Raw genomic sequence first — 20772 nt, 5'->3', positions numbered from 1 at the left:
AAAGGGATTAAGGGATACAGACTTCCAGGAATAAAATAAATGTCCTGGGGATGTAATGTACAGCATAGGGAATATAGTTAATAATATCATAAAAACATTGTATGGTGACAGATGGTTACTGTACTTATCATGGTGATGATTATCTCATAGGCTGTATAAATGTTGATTTATTATGATGTACACCTAAAATTGATACAATATTGTATGTCAACTACAGTAAGAATAAGAAATGTATTTTAAATGAAATGAAGGCATATTACAATTTCCGGGCTTGTTTATTTTCAATACATATCTGGTGTTAAGTGTCATGAATTAGCAAGAATAAAATTAGATTTGTCTACTGGCCTGATTAGTTTGCTCATTAGTTGGTCTAAACCTGACGTGTCATATGCTCCTCTGTGATGTCTCTTCCTCCATGGCGTTTCCCAGGATTGCCCACTGACCGCTTGTGCCAGCACTCAGGCATCTGTATCAATGCTGGCAACTCGCATCGCTGCCAGTGCCCCTTGGGCTACACTGGGAGCTACTGTGAGGAGCAGCTCAACGAGTGCTCATCCAATCCCTGCCAGCATGGAGCCACGTGCCATGACTTCATTGGTGGATACAGATGTGAGGTAAGATAAGCTGAGGTCATCAGAGACTTCCCAGAGGATGGTGCAACTGTTGTAAACACTAAGACAATGACTGTAGCTGCTTATGTTTTATTTTTACAAATTTATACACTTTTTTTAACCAATCACCATTACAGTATTTACTCATTGCTGGTTCTTTCAGTCCCCTGTGCAATAAGTTAACATAGCTCTAGTAAGATATTTTCATGAAGTTCTGGAACCATGTCACTTCCAAGGGTTGCCTCCAGGATTCAGAGCCATTATTCACTACCAGAGTGCATTTCACAGGCCCACCAGAGCCCCCTGGCATTTCCCTGAGTAGCAGGTGAGATAGGAGAAGGTACTTCAAAGAGTGTCCTTTGACCCATGCCATCTTTGTATATAGTCATTGACCAACCAACTAGTAATTCTTTCAAAAAATGTTGCTCAGTCTGTTCTGTGTAGCACTATACTGATTGTTGCATGTGTATATTTGAGGAAGTGTGTGTCTTTTAAGGGACATGTCACTGTCTTCTTAATGTCTGGGCTGATAATGGTTTCAAGAAGATGTTAACACAATACCAGAAACATGAATTTGATACCAATTCAGGCCACCAAGCAATATTGAGAATAGCTTTGCTTCTTTGCCTCTCAGAAATGAGCCAAAGATAACTCCTTTATATTTGCCCCCAGGTTATTTCTTCATAGTATCCTGGGACCTGTTAGCTCAAAAGTCAACAGTACTAAACTCAAAATCGTACACATCCATATGTTTTAAACATAGCTGTAATAAACAGATTTTTAGCTATTTTGAGGCTTCCAGCTTTATATGTTCTGCAAAACAGCACCCAGCATCTGCCTAGTCACAGCTAAAATAAGCCCCAGAATATAAAGACCCGAAGCCACTGCTGCCCTTCACAGCTGTCTGACCCAGAGACTCCAGCCTGCCTGCTGAGTGACATCATGAAACATGTAGGCCCCTCCCAATTACCCCTTCCCTTGGAGCTCACTTGCCCTCCTCTCCTTATCCTTTCCTTAAGGGATGAACTCCTGCTATGAGGGACTTCCCCCACATTGACACCTGCCACAGCATTGCTCAAATAAAGCCACCTCTTGGTCAATGTCTTTTTTCTTGGTCAGCCCTGAAATCCCTTAAACATCAAGATTTACTCTAGCTTGCTAGCCTACCTCCCTTGCCTTCACCTCTATCTCAGCCTGTCTCTCACACATACGTGTTATTTGCTGAACTTGGAGATGAGTAAATGCAGTGTCTTTACTACGATTCACACAGACATCCTCATCATACACAAAGGAATACATATTTTAAAGATAGCAACCTGCACGGGGGAGGGACAGACGTTTTGCACAGGGGTCATATCTGAAATATCCCTTGATATTCAGTCTTTGCCTTCCTTTAAAGTAGCTCTTCAAGCTGGTGTAGGTAAATGCTGGTAAGCTGCAGTCAGCCCTGCACAGGAGGATTATTGGGAGTGTGATGATGCCAGAGAGACAGACGAGAGCTGGGTGGAGCATGGGGGGCAGAGGGTCATAGTAATGCTCCAGATCTCCTTTGCTCTTATAGTCTGTTTCCAATGATGGTCCAATATTTCTTGTCCTTTTTGTTTGCTCCTGGCAGTGTGTCCCAGGATACCAGGGTGTGAATTGCGAGTATGAAGTGGATGAGTGCCAGAATCAGCCATGCCAGAATGGAGGCACCTGTATTGACCTGGTGAACCATTTCAAGTGCTCCTGCCCTCCAGGCACTCGTGGTATGAAATCAGCCTTACTTGTTCTCCATCCAGGGCATTCTTTAAGTTATAAATCCAATTTTAGTGTTGAGGGTTTTTTTTTAAGTAAACATTTAGTTCTGAATTCTGGTAATTCAGCCATTCATTCATCTCTTGCCTGGCTCTGAAGTTCTGACTCATGCTGTTAGTGCTGTCTGGGTCTTGTTGACATCTAATATTTCCTGAAACACAGAAAGTGGAAATGATATAATGTTTCAACAGAACTAGCCTGGTTAGCAAGATTTCTTGGAGCTTCAAGGGAAAACACCCAGTGGCCTCTTGAATAAATAATTCACATTTACCAGTTTATGTATTTCTTAAAACTTGCCAAATCTTGCCTCCCTAAGGTAGGGAAATGAATGGATGAAAACATTTGCCTATTTTCATAAGCCCAGGGAGGAGCCTGATGGCTAAGGCTGTAACTGAGCCTTGCAGTAAAGCCTGCTAGGGGTTGTGACTTTAAACTGTGAAGCGTGAAGCCATCATTCTGCTCTGGCCCCTGCCTCCTGGAAGGAGCTTAGAGTATTGTTTCTTAGAAGACATGTACCTACCTTCAGAATTTCATTATGTGTATAGAAACCAAGTACAAAGAAATTTTTCCCCCACTGTTTACTCTGAAGACAGAATATTAGACACAGTCTTTTGCAGTTGATTTTTTTTTCATTTAATTGGAGATGTTCCATATCAAAATATAGAACTTCCTTAATTGTTTTTATCCTGCAGAATTCCCTTTTATGAGCATGCCATATTTTGCCTAACCAGTGCCCTAGTGATAGAAATTTGGGTCGTCTCACATGTACATAAGTGTATTTATAAAATTAATTTACAAAAATGGAATCTCTGGATTAGAGAATATGAGATATGTATTTGTAATTTTGGTTGATGTGGCTGAGTTACAGTGTATGAGCATACTGCTTCTCAGTGTGGATGAATGTGCTGTCATTTGGTTTTCCTTTTTCTATGGTTCTCTGTTCATATCTGTATTCTTTTTTTCTATTCTGTGATTGATCTTAATATTTGACAGAGATTAGCTGTCTGTAATACAGAATGTAAATATACATATTATCCACATATATTGGTTTTTGTCTGTTGATTTTTTTTATGGTGATTTTTTTCATGCAGTTTTTTATTTTAATCAGGTTGAAGTCATCAGTCTTTTTTTGTGGCTCCTGGATTTTGAGTCCTAGTCAGCAACACCTTCTACACTCTACGATTATAAAGGAATTCTCCCATATTTTCTCCAAGTCCTAGAATCCTGGAGCACTTTCTCCCCATGGCTACCGATTGGTCCCAGCACAATTTACTGAATATTGATCCTTTATACAATGATTTGAGATGGCACCTTATCAAATTATAAACTCCCCTGCATATTTGGGAGTGTTTCTGGATTTTTTTTTTGTTTTTGTTCTGTTGTTCTATTATCAGTACTATCCCAGATGTTTTAATTATTATGGATCTTCTTCTCCAGTGTTTTCTAGGCTATGGTTATAGTTTATTTTTCCATGTAACTTTAGAATCAGATTGTCTGGTAAAAATCATATTGCTATATTTATTGGGGTCACAGTAAATTATAAATGTGTATAGAGAAAACTGATATCTTTATGATAAGGAGTGTTCCTAACCAAATCAGTGTCTTTCTATTTATTCGTTTCCTTTTGTATCTTTCATGACTATTTTAAAGTTTTCATGTAGGTGTAGTACATTTCTTGTTACAGTTATTCCTAGATATTTTATTTTTTGCTATTGCTATTGAAAATTAGGTCTTTCCTTAGATTTTTTTTAATAGTCCATCTTATATTAGTGCATGCTACAGATTCACGTGGTAGAAGTACAGAACCATTTTCCTTTCTTTTGTAATTTTTTTAGTTGATCTTGGGATCATTTCTAGCCTAGTAATTGATTTCTTTTGTTTCTTAAAGGTATTTACAGATATTTATACTAGATAGCTCTTTTATATCTATAGTCAACATTAAATTAATTCTGTTTCAAATAAAATACCTTTGAGCTCTCAACAGGATATTTTCCCTCTATTCTTAATATAAGAAATAAGTACACTTATACTATTTTACAGAGAAATAGTCAATGGGTATTAAACTTTAAAAGTCATTCAAAACTTAGTTTTCAGTTCTTACCAATATTGTCACATACTTGCAGTCTGTGTATTCATTGTTATATTCTCTTTTCAACTGTTTTATATTTTAAATCAAGATGAATAAATTAACAAGAAATTATGAGTCTCTCTTGGGCTCCGGTTTCCTAGTCTCTCAGGTGAGACAGATAACACTAGTTGCTCCATGGGGACTGTGTCGTGAGTGGAAGAATAGGTGTAACTGGCCACCAGGAAAATGATGGGCTGTCTTAGATCAAGAGTGTGTTTTGCCCTGCCTGACCTAAAAGGTCCCACCACAGTGGATCCTGATTAATTTTGGCAGTGCCAGCAAGGGTGGCTCTGCCTTGCTAGAAGCAGTGTTTCAAGAATTGTCACAAGTCTTGATCTCTCCTCTCTTTCCTCCAGGCCTGCTTTGTGAAGAGAACATTGATGACTGTGCCAAGGGACCCCATTGCCTTAATGGTGGTCAGTGTGTGGATAAGATTGGGGGCTACGGTTGTCGCTGCTTGCCTGGCTTTGCCGGGGAGCGGTGTGAGGGGGACATCAACGAGTGCCTGTCAAACCCCTGCAGCTCTGAGGGCAGCCTGGACTGCATCCAGCTCACCAATGACTACCAGTGCGTCTGCCGCAGCGCCTTCACTGGTGAGAGCCTCTCCAGACTGCCTGCCTGCTCAGCTCGGGGGGCGGGGCCCTGCATGAGGAGACCGGACTCTGAGTGATACCTCCCAGACCCAAGTGAAGCCTAGTTCTTCCCACAGGAAAAACTAGACCAGTTTCATTCAAGGGCCCAGGTTTTTTCTTAGGTCTGTATCCCATAGTTACTGTAATCGATCTCTACCTTGAGTTTTTCCTGAGACACATTTTCTTTTTTGCTATACATTGATTTTATATATGTGTATGTATGTATATACACATATATGCTGTATGTACACACACATATAATATAAATGTGTATATGCTACATATATACACATGTAGTATAAATGCATGCATATTATATATACATAGCATATATAGTATATATGCAATATATACACACACAATATATAGTATACATACATACATATATGTAGCAGAAATATAAAAGATAGAATTTGGGGAATAGTTGAGCAAAATAACATTTTTTAATTGTGGTAAAATGCACATAATGTAAAGGTTGCCATTGTAACCATTTTCAAGTGTACAGTTCGGTGATACCAAGTATATTCACATCGTTGTACTACCATCACCAACATCTATGCAAAGAACTCTTCAGGAACCTTACACCTAACTCTGGTTTCATCACTCTGCCTTCATTGGCATGTCATGACCTGAGTAACTGAGTAGTCACTGCCACTGTGCCACTGCCAGGGTACTTAGGGAGAGTAGGTCCAACCAGGGTGCATTTGAGCAAAAGTCAGGTGATAAAGGGTGTGAACTGGACCTGCAGTGGTCACAAGGGTGACCTGTAGTCCTAAGACTTTTCTCAAGCTTTTTTCCTCCATCACAGAGCATAAGGATGACCAAAGTCTGGCCTCAGAATAGGTGCTTTATCATAGGCCTTGACTAGTTTCTTCTCTAGAAGGAAAGTTTGGTGACGAAAATAGTTGTTTTTGTCTAAATGTGGCAGTATCATCAGATATTCAGTTCAGAAATCTGTCTGGCATTTCTGGGGTCATTTCTAATCGTATGCAGTAGTAGTATTCCTTGAGAGTAAGGTAATAGGCTGTAGTAATCACCTTACTAATAATTTGGCAAGTTGGACTCTGCTACACTCTGAGCCCATCTCTAGACATCCTTCTCTCTGATTTTAAAGCTGTGTTACCTTTAAGAACTTCGGAGCTTTGTAAAGAATGGGAAAGATTTTGCATTATGAAAAATGCCTGTGTGTAATATCAAAAGAGAGGCATTCTGTTGTGAATGTCATGCCTATTGAGGTAGCGCTGGATGGAAAGAGCATGAACAATCTGTCTACAGCCTCACAGTAGCCACGATGTGCTTGGAGAACCAGAGAAGCAAAACTGCCTCCTTTTTTTTTTTGTCACCACTGAGGCTTCCTTTATCTGAAACAGTGACAGGCACATACAAAGACAGGTGGAACAGATGAAGGGAGGAATGGAGACCACCTTGAGTCAGGGTTCCACGGCCAGGAAGGGGTGTTCGTGCATTTCCCACACTTGCAGATTGAGCTCAATGATTGTAATTGTTGTGGGATGCTGTTGATGAGATGAATGTTGAGGGGCCCTTGGTCCCTGAGCCCTGTGCTCATGCTGTGGTTGCCCTTGGTTCGAAGCTGTGGCTGTGATCTGAAGAGATAAACATCTGTATTTCTTAACTCTTAGTTCTGGTTGGCTGAAATTATTACTCTGAATTTCTCTTTTAAAGCTACCTCTTCCCTTCTAAGTGACTGCAGGGCAAAAGGTGCCTGTCTCCTTCTATTTGCCAAGCAGCCCCAGCTGTGTGTCTCTGCCTCCCCCATGACTTCAGTTGTTTAGTTCACTTTATCTCGGAACAATGGGAAAATCAATTCTGGGAAAGTTAAGCTGTGTTTTAAAGCAGTGCCAATCAGGTTATAGAAAGGCTAAGAAATGATTGAAAAGTGATATAACAGATGAAAATTCTCTATAAATTGCCAATCAGCATTTATATGTATTGGCCTGGGGTAGCTTCTCCTATAAAGAAGACGATGTTAACAAAATGCAGTAAACAGTTTGCTAAGTATTTCTTTTGACTTATGAAAGCTAACTGCCTTCAAGAAAAGGCTGTGTCTTTTTGTTGGGGGGTGTTGTGGTGGTTTTAAAGTCATTTTCCATACCCATCCTGTTTTGTGAGTCAGTTGGGAGTGCATGCCATGTTGGGAATTCGTGTGCGTAGAGTGTAGACAAGAGAGGCGAGGGCACTGGCCTGAGCCAGGGATGGGTCAGTCACCCTGAGATCCAGAGAGTGTTTTCTTCATCGTCTCATGTTCCCTTGGGCTTGGAACTGAACTCTCATACATCTTACTCCATCTCTAATCCTTTGGCTAGCTCACATCCTAGCAGTGTTCTGTTCAGCAACTTGCAGTTACTTCTGCCTTCTAAAGTTCCGTTTCATTTTCTGTTTTGAGGCCGTCATTGTGAAACTTTCATCGATGTGTGTCCCCAGAAGCCTTGCTTGAATGGAGGGACTTGTGCTGTGGCCAGCAACATGCCTGATGGTTTCATTTGTCGTTGTCCCCCGGTAAGTCCGTGTTGCCTACTTATGGAGCATGCTGTCTTCCATGCAGTCTGACAAAGCTGAGCTCAAACCAGGTTTTTCCAAGTTCCATGGGGAACTTTCTCAGTGGGGAGGTTTCTTAATTTTAGCTCCTTCAGAAGAAAGTGCTCGGGTTTTCATTTAGAGCTGTTAAGATACTCCCAGAAGCAGTGAGCTCCCTAATCTCTGACTGGCGATCTTCAGAAGCACCAAAGGAAACCACAAGAAGTGCTGGAATGTGCCCTGGAAAAAAGGCCCGCTGTCTCTGGCTTCTCGGTCCTGTGCTGGAGGGTTGTCTTGCTGCCCAGATTGGGGCAGAGTTGGTTGGAAATGCTGTTTTGCTTACATTCCTTAGTAGGGACTGTATGAGAGCAAGCTGCTCCTTAATCTAGAAGGAAGCCTAATTTTAGCCATTTGCTGTGCAAACTCTTTTGCCACTGCCAGAGGCTGAATCCTCCCTAAAACACAGATCACTGTGTGTGGGGAGACACCAAAAGGAAGCCTGTGCAGTAAGCTTGACTTGGGCTAAGCAGGGAGTATAAGAATGAACTGATATGGGGAGTTTTTTATTTACCCAGAACTCCTGATATGATTCCTGCGCTCCCATAAAGCCGTTATATTATATAAGTGATCTAACGATGGTTAGGCAAGTACTTATGGATACAGTGTCACCTGTGTCTAATCCCACCATGACCTGTGGGCTTAATTTGGAAGTGATCTTTTAAACTGATAAAATTTACATCACTCCATGGAACCTTCAGCCTTGACCTCCAGGTTGACTGAAAGAGGTCTCTTCCTAGAACTTGGTCCAGGAGCCTTCATGGAGAGATCTTAGCCAAGTGTCTCGTCTTTACCTCCCTAGAAGTATGGCAGAGGGGATTGGGAGGGGAAATAGGGCATGCCCTCAAGAATCGACCCATCACCCTCATTTGTTCACTGGCCTCCACAGGGATTCTCCGGGGCAAGATGCCAGAGCAGCTGCGGACAAGTGAAGTGCAAGCGAGGGGAGCAGTGTGTGCACACGACTTCAGGACCACGCTGCTTCTGCCCCAACCCCCAGGACTGTGATTCAGGCTGTGCCAGCAGCCCCTGCCAGCACGGGGGAAGCTGCTTGCCTCAGCGCCAGCCTCCGTATTATTCTTGCCAGTGCCCTCCGCCATTCTGGGGCAGCCACTGCGAACACACAGCCCCCACCAGCACCCCTCCTGCCACCTGTGACAGCCAGTATTGCACTGACAAAGCTCGGGATAATGTCTGCGATGAGGCCTGCAACAGCCATGCCTGCCAGTGGGATGGGGGTGACTGTTCCCTCACCATAGAGGACCCCTGGGCCAACTGCTCCTCCCCACTTCCCTGCTGGAAATACATCAACAACCAGTGTGATGAGCTGTGCAACACAGCCGAGTGCCTGTTTGACCACTTTGAATGCCAGGGGAATAGCAAGCCATGCAAGTAAGGATCCAGGGTCCCTAGAAGCAGCAGGAGACTGTCACTAACACACCTTGGTTTCTTGTTCTTGCTCCTAACCACTCCAGTGCTTCAGCCCAAGCTGCCTCTGCCCTTCAGACTGGTGCCCTGAGGCCCTCTTCCTGGTGTCAGCCTTGTCCCATCGCACGCTACCCTGTGCTCTCCCTTGCTGACAGAGGTCCAGGAATGCTCATTGCACAACTACCCTCTCTCTGCCTATTTTTGCCTTCTCACCTGCTGCTCTCGTGACCTTCTGGGGAAATAACTTTTGGAAGTGGTGTTACCTACTCTCAGGCAGCCTCTCACATAATCTGCCTGCAGGATGGATGGAAAGGTCTGTACCTCTATCTGTTTACCCCATTCCTTTTTCTAAGACTGGGTTTCCCCAGCTGGATTTATCAGGAAGCATAAGGTAGATTAGGCCACTTAACCCTCCTGGTCTTCACTTCACAGTTATAGGGCGCGTTATCATTTACATAATAACTTTCCTTTTAGCCCTCCCATTTAATTTGATCCTGATGAATTCTCAACAACCTTGTGAGGCATAGGTATTCTTAGTGGCCTTTCACAGGTGAAGCCTGGAAGGTTAAATTGGTTGCCAAATCACATATAGCACTTCCTGACTCCTCGAGTCTTCATTGAGCTAGCATGGCAAGTTGTATCATGTGGTGTAACTACCAAGGGGTGGGAGTGGGGGAGGAGGTGTAGATAAAATGGTTTGTGCATCATTTAGGTTTTGGGGCTTGACTTCCTCTTCCCAGTATTTGAAAGAGGCTTTACAAGTTAGATGTGGTATCCTGTGTGGGACACCCACCTCCCCGCCTGCCTTCCATAGCTGAGATTCAGTCTTGACTGGGAAAGAAATAGGCCGTATTGACATGGTCCTTTGTATAGCAGCTCTTGATGGTTCAGAGCTGTGAATCCTGGCTCTGGAGGCATCTCTGAGAGGCATCTTTTACTTCTGAAAGTGGATGCAAAAATAGAGGAGGTATGAACCAGGTATATTTTCATTTCAGGTATGCAGCTTTATTTATACATCTGACTTAAAAAGATGATGAGCTGCCAGGGGGCCATAAACCCTGATGGCATAGTGAGCACCATACTGTCTCTCATTGAGGGAGCACTCACTGATGTCATGTGGCATAGATTCTATGTACTCTAAGATGGCAGAGGTAGGAAATTCAAGGAAGGCTTTTAATGGGGCATTTGGGGTCCGATCTGGGCCACAGAAGATGGGTAAGAAAAATCCACAGTAGTTCCCCATGGAAATCTAAATAGAGCTCCAGTATCATCCCAGCTCCTTTCCTTCCTCTGCCTCCCCCTGCCTAGGTATGACAAATACTGTGCAGACCACTTCAGAGACAACCGCTGTGACCAAGGATGCAACAGTGAGGAGTGTGGCTGGGATGGGCTGGACTGTGCTGCTGATCGGCCGGAGAACCTGGCAGAGGGTACCCTGGTTATTGTGGTGCTGTTGCCACCTGAACATCTACTCCAGGATGCTCGCAACTTTTTGCGGGCACTGGGCACCCTGCTGCACACCAACCTGCGCATCAAACAGGACTATCAGGGGAACCTCATGGTCTACCCCTATTATGGTGAGAAGTCAGCTGCCATAAAGAAGCAGAGGATGACACGCAGGTCCCTTCCTGATGATCAAGAACAGGAGGTAGTTGGGTAGGTTTTTGGTTTCTGAACTTACAGCTTAATTTTATAAAGCTGAGTACTTAAATACACAGAAGAAGTCATAAGCGAATCTATAAAAATGCAAAATCAAATAGAACAGCCCACCAAGTAAAACAAATGTATGATCCCAGTATGTTTATTTAAGAGTAAAGGTTTGCCTTGATCTTGGGATCCTGAAAGGTGGTCTGGAGTGATCAGGAGGCGGGATGTCAGGAAGCCTCCTCAAGTGCTAGGATTTTAACCTTTTGGCAGGGTTGCCTCAAATCCCTTCAGTAGGACACCTCTTTTGTATTAATCTTTGGCTTCTCAGCTGTGTTGCCTAAGCCAGAAGGCTTGAACTCAGCCAGGCTAAGGAAGGTGAGATATTCTCTAAGTGGGGATTAGGATCTATACTTTAATTTCAGAGATCCTTCTGGAGGAGGCAGCATCGCAAAGGGGAGAGGCCGAAACTGAAGGTGACAAAGGAAGGGTCATGCGACCCTTTCTAACTCAGCTTGACTGGCACCTTATGTTCCTCACCATTTCCCTTTCTCCTCTTTTCCTTGGCACCCCCAGCTCTAAGGTATATCTGGAAATTGACAACCGCCAGTGTGTTCAAGATTCAGACCAGTGTTTCAAGAACACAGATGCAGCAGCAGCGCTTCTCGCCTCTCATGCCATCCAGGGCACCCTGTCATACCCTCTCGTCTCTGTTGACAGTGAGTTGCACACTGTGAAGGGAAAAGTGGATGGGGGGCGTCACCTGGGGCAAAGGGAAAAGGACACACTTTTCGATGTGCAGCTCTGTTTTCCAGGGCTAGGGAGCTCAAAGCTGTCCTCTAACTAAATTTAAAGCCAGTATTGAGAGGTTTGTGTTTTATTCAGCACTTTTCCTGTCGTTTGCAATTTTAGGTGAACCCCCAAGTCCACCACGCACTCAGCTTCTCTATCTACTTGCCGTTGCTGTTGTCATTATTCTGTTTATTCTGCTGCTGGGGGTTATCATGGCCAAACGAAAGCGGAAGCATGGCTCCCTCTGGCTGCCTGAAGGTTTCACCCTTCGCCGAGACTCCAGCAATCACAAGCGTCGTGAGCCAGTGGGACAGGATGCCGTGGGGATGAAGTAAGACAGTTTGCCAGCAAGTCACGACTCACAGTTGTACTTAGCAGAGATAAATCAAAAAAGTAGATCTTTTTGAGTCATGATTTTAATTCTAAGCTCTGGCCACGCCACATTATCACACTTGACCATAATTCTGAATGCCTACTGCATAACTGTGTGCTTCTATTCTGTACATATTGGATATTATTGCATTGGTGCTCAGCTTCTGTGTTGAGGTACACTTTTGTTGTAAGCTCTTAATCAGCAGGAAAGGAAGTGATGTTTACTCAGGTAATAAGATGTAAAATACTGTCCATCCTTTCAGGGCCAAAGTCCCTAAAAATCTAAGTATGGCACTGAGAGTGTGTCATGGTGGAAAAAGTATTAAAATCCACTACATTAGTTGATGACAGACCTCTGCTTTGTTTTTCCCCTTCATAATCCTGGCATATCAGAAATCTCTCGGCGCAAGTCTCAGAGGCCAACCTAATTGGTTCTGGAACAAGTGAACATTGGGTCGATGATGAAGGTCCCCAGCCAAAGAAAGCCAAGGTAAGTTGGCCGTCATCAGCCATTATCTGGTCACATTTCAATTTCTGTCTTTGGTAGCTAGATTGTCCCAAATGGGAGTGATAGTAATACAGGGGGACCCAAGAAAAACCGGAATTCTCTTCTGGAGGGCAGGCCCCTTGTAGTACAGGCTTTCCCTGCTAGGTGAGTGTTCTAGGGAACCATCTGTATCAATGTACCAGCTGGTGGTGTTGTGAGAGGTTGCATTTGGCTCCAGTGAATTTTTTTTGAAGACTCAGTTAATGCCTTTGCCCATTTAGTGATGGGTGATTTGAGTGCACCTGCCCATACTGCGCGGAGTGTTCAGCAGTTTTTGACCAAAAACAGCATGACCCCAACCCTCCCTATTTACCCAATCTCTCCCCATCCGACTTTTTTTTGTTTCCCTGGATAAAAAAAGTCCTCAGAGGGAAATGATTTACTGGTGTGAAAGAGGTGAAACAAACACAAAAATGGCAGAAGCACTAAAAGGCATCAAAATTGACGAGTTCAAAAACTGTTCTGAGCAGTGGAAAAAACATCTCAGTAGGTATGTTGCATCAAACAGAGGATACTTTGAAAGTGACTGAAGTTTAAACATGTAAGAATGAGTACACAATTTTTTGTAAGTAAATTCCAGTTTTTGGGGGTCCCCCATCATATGTTGCCCAGGCAGTGGCTATCCCAGGTTGTCATGAAAAGCAGGAATCTTTAGGTCATTAATGGCCTTGGGTTACCTACGTGTTTTCAGTAAGAACTCTGAAAGTACAAACATGCTTCCTTCCTGAAAAGTGCCATAGGTGGTAGTCAAATAAGGACTGAGGTGTGTAAACACCAATTTCCTGCAGAGCTACATCTCTCCCTTATTCTCTCTGGGCATTTCTCTTCTGGAAGGGAAGGTGAAATTAAACAGTGGAAGAAAGCCTGTGACCATTGGCTTCAGAGGCTCCTCAGTTCGAGCCCGGGACACTAAAACCACTTAACAGTAAGCAATAGATTAGGCTGAGGCTGATGTGAAAAAGGAGACCCCCCCCCCATCTGTAGCCCTGCATGGCTGGGATGCATATACATCCCATAGATATTCTAAACCAGCTTAAGGAAATGAATCTTGTAGTACAGGCATGCAGTGCAGCACGATGACCGAAAACATTGCTTTAGTTACCATTGGAACTGGATTCCAGTCCAAACTCTGCTACTTAACAGCTGGCAAATTATTTAACCTCTTTGTACTTAATTATCCTTACCCTTAAAATAAGACTATGAATAGGGATATTAATAATTCTTTATGAGGTATTGTGAGGATTAAATACAGCAATATGTGTAAAGTGATTTATTTATTTTCTGTCACATACTAGGTACTCAATAAAGAGTAGCTGCTTTTGAAATCATAATAATGATTATTGCTCAACAAATATTTTCTGAGTGCTTGCTGTGTGCTGATCTCTGTGTTCATACAGGCGGCAGCCTTGAAGCAGTTTTGTCCCCTGTGCTCGTGAACTGTACAGCCTGGTGGTAGTCCCCAGTGAGCATTTAACACATGGTCAGTTGAGCAGAAGAGCAAAGTGCTTTTTAGGACCAAGAAGACAAATTAAGGTCTAAATTCAATTGTAGGATAGGTAGGAGTTAAAGAATTGGGAGAGACAATGCCAGACAGGGAACAACATGAGTGAATGCCCAGAAGCAAGAAAACGGTGCTTTGCAGATGTATAAATAGCACATTAGGGAGGTAAGATAGGTCACATATTAAGGCTGCAGCCTACAGTTGGGAGAGTTGTACAGATGGTACAGGACAGGTAAATAGAAGTCACATCACAAGAGCCATGGGAGGCTGATATGGACATGACCCTGAAGGGTTAGAGTAGGAGTTGGGAGAAAACTGGGTCGGAGATTAGAAGTGGTGGGATTCGCTCCATGTCCACAGTTCCTGGTGGTGGGCCAGGCCGATAGCAAGAGCTGCCTTTCCCTGTCAGGGTGAAGATGAGGCTTTACTCTCAGAAGATGACCCCATCGATAGACGCCCATGGACGCAGCAGCACCTTGAAGCCGCAGACATCCGTAGGACACCATCGCTGGCTCTCACTCCTCCGCAGGCAGAGCAGGAGGTGGATGTGCTGGACGTGAATGTCCGGGGCCCAGGTCAGCACCCCGTCCTCCCCTCTCACGAGGCCATGCCTGCCCTTGGTTCTAGGTTATCAGTCCTACATTTGTCCTACTTGGTGATATGCCCCCTGTCAGTTCCACAGACTCTAAATTAGCTTGAGGAAACTATAAAATTAGGAATTTATATGAGAACTTATATGTAGAAATTACAAACATACATTAGAACAAAGGGAAGGATTTCACATTCTTCATATATAGTGTGCTTGAGAACAAATAGGCTGATTATATGGGATAGATTTCAGTACGTTAGAAAAATTTTATCCCAGGCAGAGGGATAGAGAATTAGTTTAGTTGATACCTTAGTGCCTATAATTCTATTAATACTGAATATTTTAAAATGTCATCCACTTTAAAATAACAAAACATTTAGCAACTTGAGCAGAAAAGCTTATTTAACTCCCCCTTCTTGCTGTCCCATTATTCTTTACAGAAAGGACATCATCAGAGGAAGAGTAGGGGGCCAATTACCACAAGCACCAGGATTTTTTTCCCATCAAAATGACTTTACTCATAGTGAACTTTTCTGACAGCAGGGTTAACTGAATATTAATATTTTTCTCCTCCTTGACTACCCTTTGGCATTTTCCTTTCCTATAGATGGGTGCACCCCACTGATGCTGGCTTCCCTCCGAGGGGGCAACTCCGATATGAGTGACGAAGATGAAGATGCAGAGGACTCTTCTGCCAACATCATCACAGACTTGGTCTACCAGGGTGCCAGCCTCCAGGCCCAGACAGACCGGACCGGTGAGATGGCCCTGCACCTTGCAGCACGCTACTCGAGGGCGGATGCCGCAAAGCGTCTCCTGGATGCAGGGGCGGATGCCAATGCCCAGGACAACATGGGCCGCTGCCCTCTCCATGCTGCAGTGGCAGCTGATGCCCAGGGTGTCTTCCAGGTAAAGAACATGGGAAGAGCTCCTTCCTTATGGATCTTTAATGTCTTATCTTTGATAAGACATTTAACATCCTATTATACTCATTCAATAATTTCTGAGAAAGTAAAGTAAATGGTAGAGTCACACTTGCTAGACGGGAAAGCAGAAAAAGGAAGGCAGGCAATTTGACCTAATTATCTACAGCCAGATGTTGACAGAGCTAACAGCAGATAACACCAGTCTTCTGATTCTTAATCACTGTGTTTTTTTGATGTGCCAAAATGCCTCCCAAATGAGTAGATTAGATGGGAGTGATACCTGTTATGAGGCCTTTGATAGTGTCAGCTTCTGCCTCAGGGATTATCACATGAATTCACAGTATACTCCTAGATGCCCTTTTATTTTACCCTTATGAGGAAGTTGGAAACATTCTCTATACCACAACTGAGGTGGTGATATTTTCCCACATCCCTCTTCTTTCTTCAGAAAGGAGAAGTGCTTCACTTTACATGGAGCAGTTGTCTGTTGAGAACATGTTTGTTCATTTGTTCATTCATTCATTCATTCATTCAACAAGCATACAGACATTTGTTGATTGACCATGGTAGAAACTTGGGCACAAAAATAAGACATTTCTTGCCCTCCAGGAACTGACATGCAGCTTCAGCTGTGATGCCCTTGTTTCTTCTCTGAGCTTCATTATATTCTCTATCCAGCTGACTGTTTTCTGTACTTTCTCCTCTTCTAGATTCTGATCCGCAACCGAGTAACTGATCTAGATGCCAGGATGAATGATGGCACCACACCCCTGATCCTGGCTGCTCGCCTTGCCGTGGAGGGGATGGTGGCAGAACTGATCAACTGCCAAGCGGACGTGAATGCGGTGGATGACCATGGTAGGGATAAAGTGGGAGTTGGGATTCTTACCTGCAAAGCATCCTCCAGGGAGCAGAATTGTTATATGGTCTTTAAAGACCTGTCTCAGATCCAAATCCACTCAAGATTCATTCATTTATTCATTCTTCCTTTTAACATACTGAGCTCAGAGGTCTGTGCCATTGGGAGATTTATAGATGAAGATAGGAAGGGATTGTTAGTGAGGGTTTTTGGACCTCAGAGCGAGTCTGTACAAAGTTTGTCTGTGTACGTTGCCTGCAGCACCACTCTTGACATGAGGACTTATGAGAACTGAATGCACTGGGGTCGGGTAGACTGGTAGATGGTCTAAATATATATTCTGGCAGGTAATACATAAAGAGGTCATCGTCATCAGTGTATGAAAGGGTATCTGCCATGGGGAGGGTGGATTACCACAGACAAAATGATCCTTATACCTAGATGTCTTCTGAAGGCTAAGCAGCCTATACTGAAGTGTTTCTAGAATAGAGAACTGACTTCTTGCTGCTCTCTTGGAAGTTCAAGTTCCTTGTACAAGTCATGATGCTTCCTTATGCTAGGAGTAGGACATGTCCTTCTACTCTGTCCACTTATACGAATGATTTTCTCTGCAGGAAAATCTGCACTTCACTGGGCAGCTGCTGTCAATAATGTGGAGGCAACGCTTTTGCTGTTGAAAAATGGGGCCAACCGAGACATGCAGGACAATAAGGTACAGTCTGGGCTCTGAGCTGGAGGACAGGCACAGCAGTGCCCAGAATACAACGTCACTTCCCCCACCTTCCCTCCCATAGCTCCTTGTGATAGGTATAGACAAAGATGGAGGCTGGCTGGACAGAAACTGGGTGCAGAGAGCTTGAGGAAGGGTATCAGGCTTATCCAGGGAAGGGTCGGGGTTGAGCTCCCTGCCTACTCAGCATGCAGTCTGATCCAGGCCACTCTGTGATAACTTGGGTGCAGCCTTCTAGGCCTTCCTCTTCTTTAACATTCCCCTTTCTGCTGTTCTCTGTTCTGCCTATGCTCACTTCCTTCTCTCTTGATTGTTTTCACTTGTCTTCCTGTTGCTCTTTTTGTGTGTTCTTGGACCCCAGGTGTTTTCCTGTTTGCTTTTCTTCCTGTGTTTTATGTCCTGCTTCCCCTCTCTCGCTCATCTTCTCCCTTTTATTTTCTCTTTTCCCCTGATTTAGGTCTTGTTCATGATTTTTCTCTGTGTTCTTTTACTTTCTCTTATTTTTTCAGCGCTGTACCTGCTTTAGATTCTTCCCCTTCTACCTTCCTTATTTCTAACTCTTCTTCTCTTAGAACTCTTTTCTGATAAGCTCAGTGCTCTTTTAAGTGAGTCCTTGGCTCAGTGGCATGCTTTATTTCACACATTCCCACCTAAGGAAATACTGCCCTGAATGGCAAAATTGGTTCTTGGGGCGGGGGGGGCGGGGTGAAATAATCTTACTCTTTTTATGTGTAAAGTGCAGATCTCTGTTTAGCACAAAGCTAGATATTCAACTTGTTTTTGGTAAAGTTTCACGCAGAGAGGCAGTTTGGAAAAAATGTCTACAGGGGTGATAGTGGAAAGACTGCAGAAACACTGCTGTATTCTTGAGTGTCATTAATATGTGCTCTCTGTGGGCCTTTCTATAGGAAGAGACACCTCTGTTTCTTGCTGCCCGGGAGGGGAGCTATGAAGCAGCCAAGATCCTATTAGACCATTTTGCCAATCGCGACATCACAGACCACATGGATCGTCTGCCCCGGGACGTGGCTCGGGAACGCATGCACCACGACATCGTGCGCCTTCTGGATGAGTACAACGTGACCCCGAGCCCTCCAGGCACTGTGCTGACTTCCGCCCTCTCTCCTGTCATCTGTGGGCCCAACAGACCTTTCCTCAGTCTGAAGCACACTCCAGTGGGCAAGAAACCCAGACGACCCAATGCCAAGAGTGCCATTCCCACCAGCCTTCCTAACCTTGCCAAGGAAGCCAAGGATGCCAAGGGGAGTAGGAGGAAGAAGTCGCTGAGTGACAAGGGCCAGCTGTCTGAGAGCTCAGTGACTTTATCCCCTGTCGATTCCCTAGAGTCTCCTCATACATATGTCTCTGACACCACATCCTCTCCAATGATTACATCCCCTGGCCTCTTACAGGCCTCACCCAACCCTATGTTGGCCACTGCCGCCCCCGCTGCCCAAGTCCACGCACAGCATGCACTGTCTTTCTCTAACCTTCATGAGATTCAGCCTGTGGCTCACGGGGCCGGCACTGTTCTTCCCTCAGTGAGCCAGCTGCTGTCCCACCACCACATGGTTCCCCCAGGCAGTGGCAGTGCCGGGAGCTTGGGCAGGTTGCATCCGGTCTCTGTACCAGCAGATTGGATGAACTGCATGGAGATGAATGACAGCCAGTACAATGAGATGTTTGGTATGGTACTGGCACCCGCTGAGGGCACCCCTCCTGGCATAGCTCCCCAGAGCAGGCCGCCGGAAGGGAAACATATAACCACCCCTCGGGAGCCCTTGCCTCCCATTGTGACTTTCCAGCTAATCCCCAAAGGCAACATTGCCCAGCCAGCCGGGGCACCCCAGCCTCAATCCAGCTGCCCTCCCGCTGTTGCGGGCCCCCTGCCCACCATGTACCAGATTCCAGAAATGGCTCGTTTGCCCAATATGGCCTTCCCCACTGCCATGATGCCCCAGCAGGATGGCCAGGTTACTCAGACCATCCTCCCAACCTATCATCCTTTCCCAGCCTCTGTGGGCAAGTATCCCACACCCCCTTCACAGCATAGCTATGCTTCCTCGAATGCTGCTGAGCGAACGCCCAGTCACAGTGGTCATCTGCAGGGTGAGCATCCCTACCTAACACCGTCCCCAGAGTCTCCTGACCAGTGGTCAAGTTCGTCACCCCACTCTGCTTCTGACTGGTCGGATGTGACCACCAGCCCTACTCCTGGGAGTGCTGGAGCAGGACAGCGGGGACCTGGGACACACATGTCTGAGCCACCACGCAGCAACATGCAGGTTTACGCATGAAAGAGTTTGACTCCAGTGTAGGGACAGAACTGCCTATAGTAAATGCTGCTGTGGAGCAAATGAAGGTCATCCTGGAGAGAAATGAAGAAATCTCTGGAGCCAGCTTTTGGAGGCAAAAGAGGGGAGACGCTCTTACCGTTCCAATAATGCAAGGGAAGCAATTTTATCAGCTTCACTGGATATTTGCAGACTTTTGAGGGAGAGTGACTAGCCTCCTTTTACTCTCTTGCCCATCAAGCCACGTTTGTGGAAATGCAAGATAAATACAAGACTCGGAACCATGTTTACTTTTATTTGGAGACTAGGGTGGATGCCTGTTGTAGCCCAGACATTCTTGCAGCTCGGACTACATGTTAAGCCCCGGGGGCTTCTGCCGTATCCGTGAGAAGATTCTACAGTAGGGTCCTATTGGGAATTTTGGCCTGGAATCCTTGCTGAATTGACCTGTCTCATCTTAGCTGTTGAAATTCTTTTGACTTCATTTGGTGCTTTAAGTTTTGCACCTCTCTGTGGTTATAGCCCTTCCACCAAGTTACAGGCCTTGGCCTTTGTACCTTTAATCATTCCTGCTCTAGGACATAACTTCTGCCTCCTTTGCCCCCCTGCTTTTTACTGTCCCTGGAAGTCACAGGGTTCACTTTGGTCATGGTTCTCAGCATAACCCTCATGTGTTTATTTTGGAAATGGACATACTGCCTTCTCCTACATAATAGCATTCCTAGAAGAGGAGCAAAATATTTTTCTTTGAGCCCAATTTGGGGACAAGAGATCCCTTCAAGAGGCTGCTCCTGGTTCTCTGGCCTGCATGCAGGGCTTCGTGTAAATCTTATAGGAAGAAGGATAAGAATCAGTTTTTTCATCTGTGGGCCTAGTCAGTATGATGTTTTATCCTTGGCAGTGTAGGTACTATGAGCTTCTTTAAAAAAACAAAGTCTGGAATGTTGGAGTGACCAGCAGTTAAGCTAACTGATGTAGGAAGTGTCCCCACGGACAGGTCCCTGCCCTTCCTGCAAGCAGTGTGTTGACTCCAGTGGGAAACACATTTGTCTCAGCTCCGAGAGCCCTTGGGTGCTTCCCTCGGGCCTCCAGCAGATAAAGTGGGTCTATATGCTGAGCCTCTCCTTCCGTCAGTCCTCACAGAAAAAAAATGTCTCAAACATTATTTCCTTACCTTCTAGCATGGAATTTTCCTTGGCTCGAGAGCCCATCATGGCAGTCTTCCCTTGGCCAGGCGATCAGTCTCTACTTCCTGATTGATTCTCTTTTCTGACCGCAGGCCCATTCACCAGTCTTCCCTCCACACAGCGTGGTCTGAGTTAGTGGTGAT

General features: G+C 44.7%; 1 protein-coding gene across 3 annotated transcripts in view; it reads left to right on the top strand.

Moving 5' to 3' along the window:
* The window catches only part of NOTCH2 (notch receptor 2), a 196293-nt gene extending 175700 nt beyond the window's left edge, over positions 1-20593 (top strand). For all 3 annotated transcript variants that reach the window (XM_036015694.1, XM_028502734.2, XM_028502735.2), the window contains exons 21-34: positions 430-614; positions 2227-2359; positions 4893-5129; positions 7573-7685; positions 8650-9152; positions 10497-10844; positions 11409-11551; positions 11745-11955; positions 12390-12486; positions 14454-14619; positions 15241-15542; positions 16270-16417; positions 17033-17130; positions 18057-20593. In XM_036015694.1, the coding sequence (XP_035871587.1) occupies positions 430-614; positions 2227-2359; positions 4893-5129; positions 7573-7685; positions 8650-9152; positions 10497-10844; positions 11409-11551; positions 11745-11955; positions 12390-12486; positions 14454-14619; positions 15241-15542; positions 16270-16417; positions 17033-17130; positions 18057-19445 (4073 nt within the window). In that variant the 3' untranslated portion in view covers positions 19446-20593. The remainder of the gene's footprint in view (positions 1-429; positions 615-2226; positions 2360-4892; positions 5130-7572; positions 7686-8649; positions 9153-10496; positions 10845-11408; positions 11552-11744; positions 11956-12389; positions 12487-14453; positions 14620-15240; positions 15543-16269; positions 16418-17032; positions 17131-18056) is intronic.
* The last annotated feature ends 179 nt before the right edge of the window (positions 20594-20772 follow it).

Source organism: Phyllostomus discolor, chromosome 14, assembly GCF_004126475.2.
Source record: "Phyllostomus discolor isolate MPI-MPIP mPhyDis1 chromosome 14, mPhyDis1.pri.v3, whole genome shotgun sequence".
Lineage (NCBI taxonomy): Eukaryota > Metazoa > Chordata > Mammalia > Chiroptera > Phyllostomidae > Phyllostomus > Phyllostomus discolor.
Note: the sequence above shows the minus strand (reverse complement) of the source record. Positions and strands in the feature narration are given on the sequence as shown.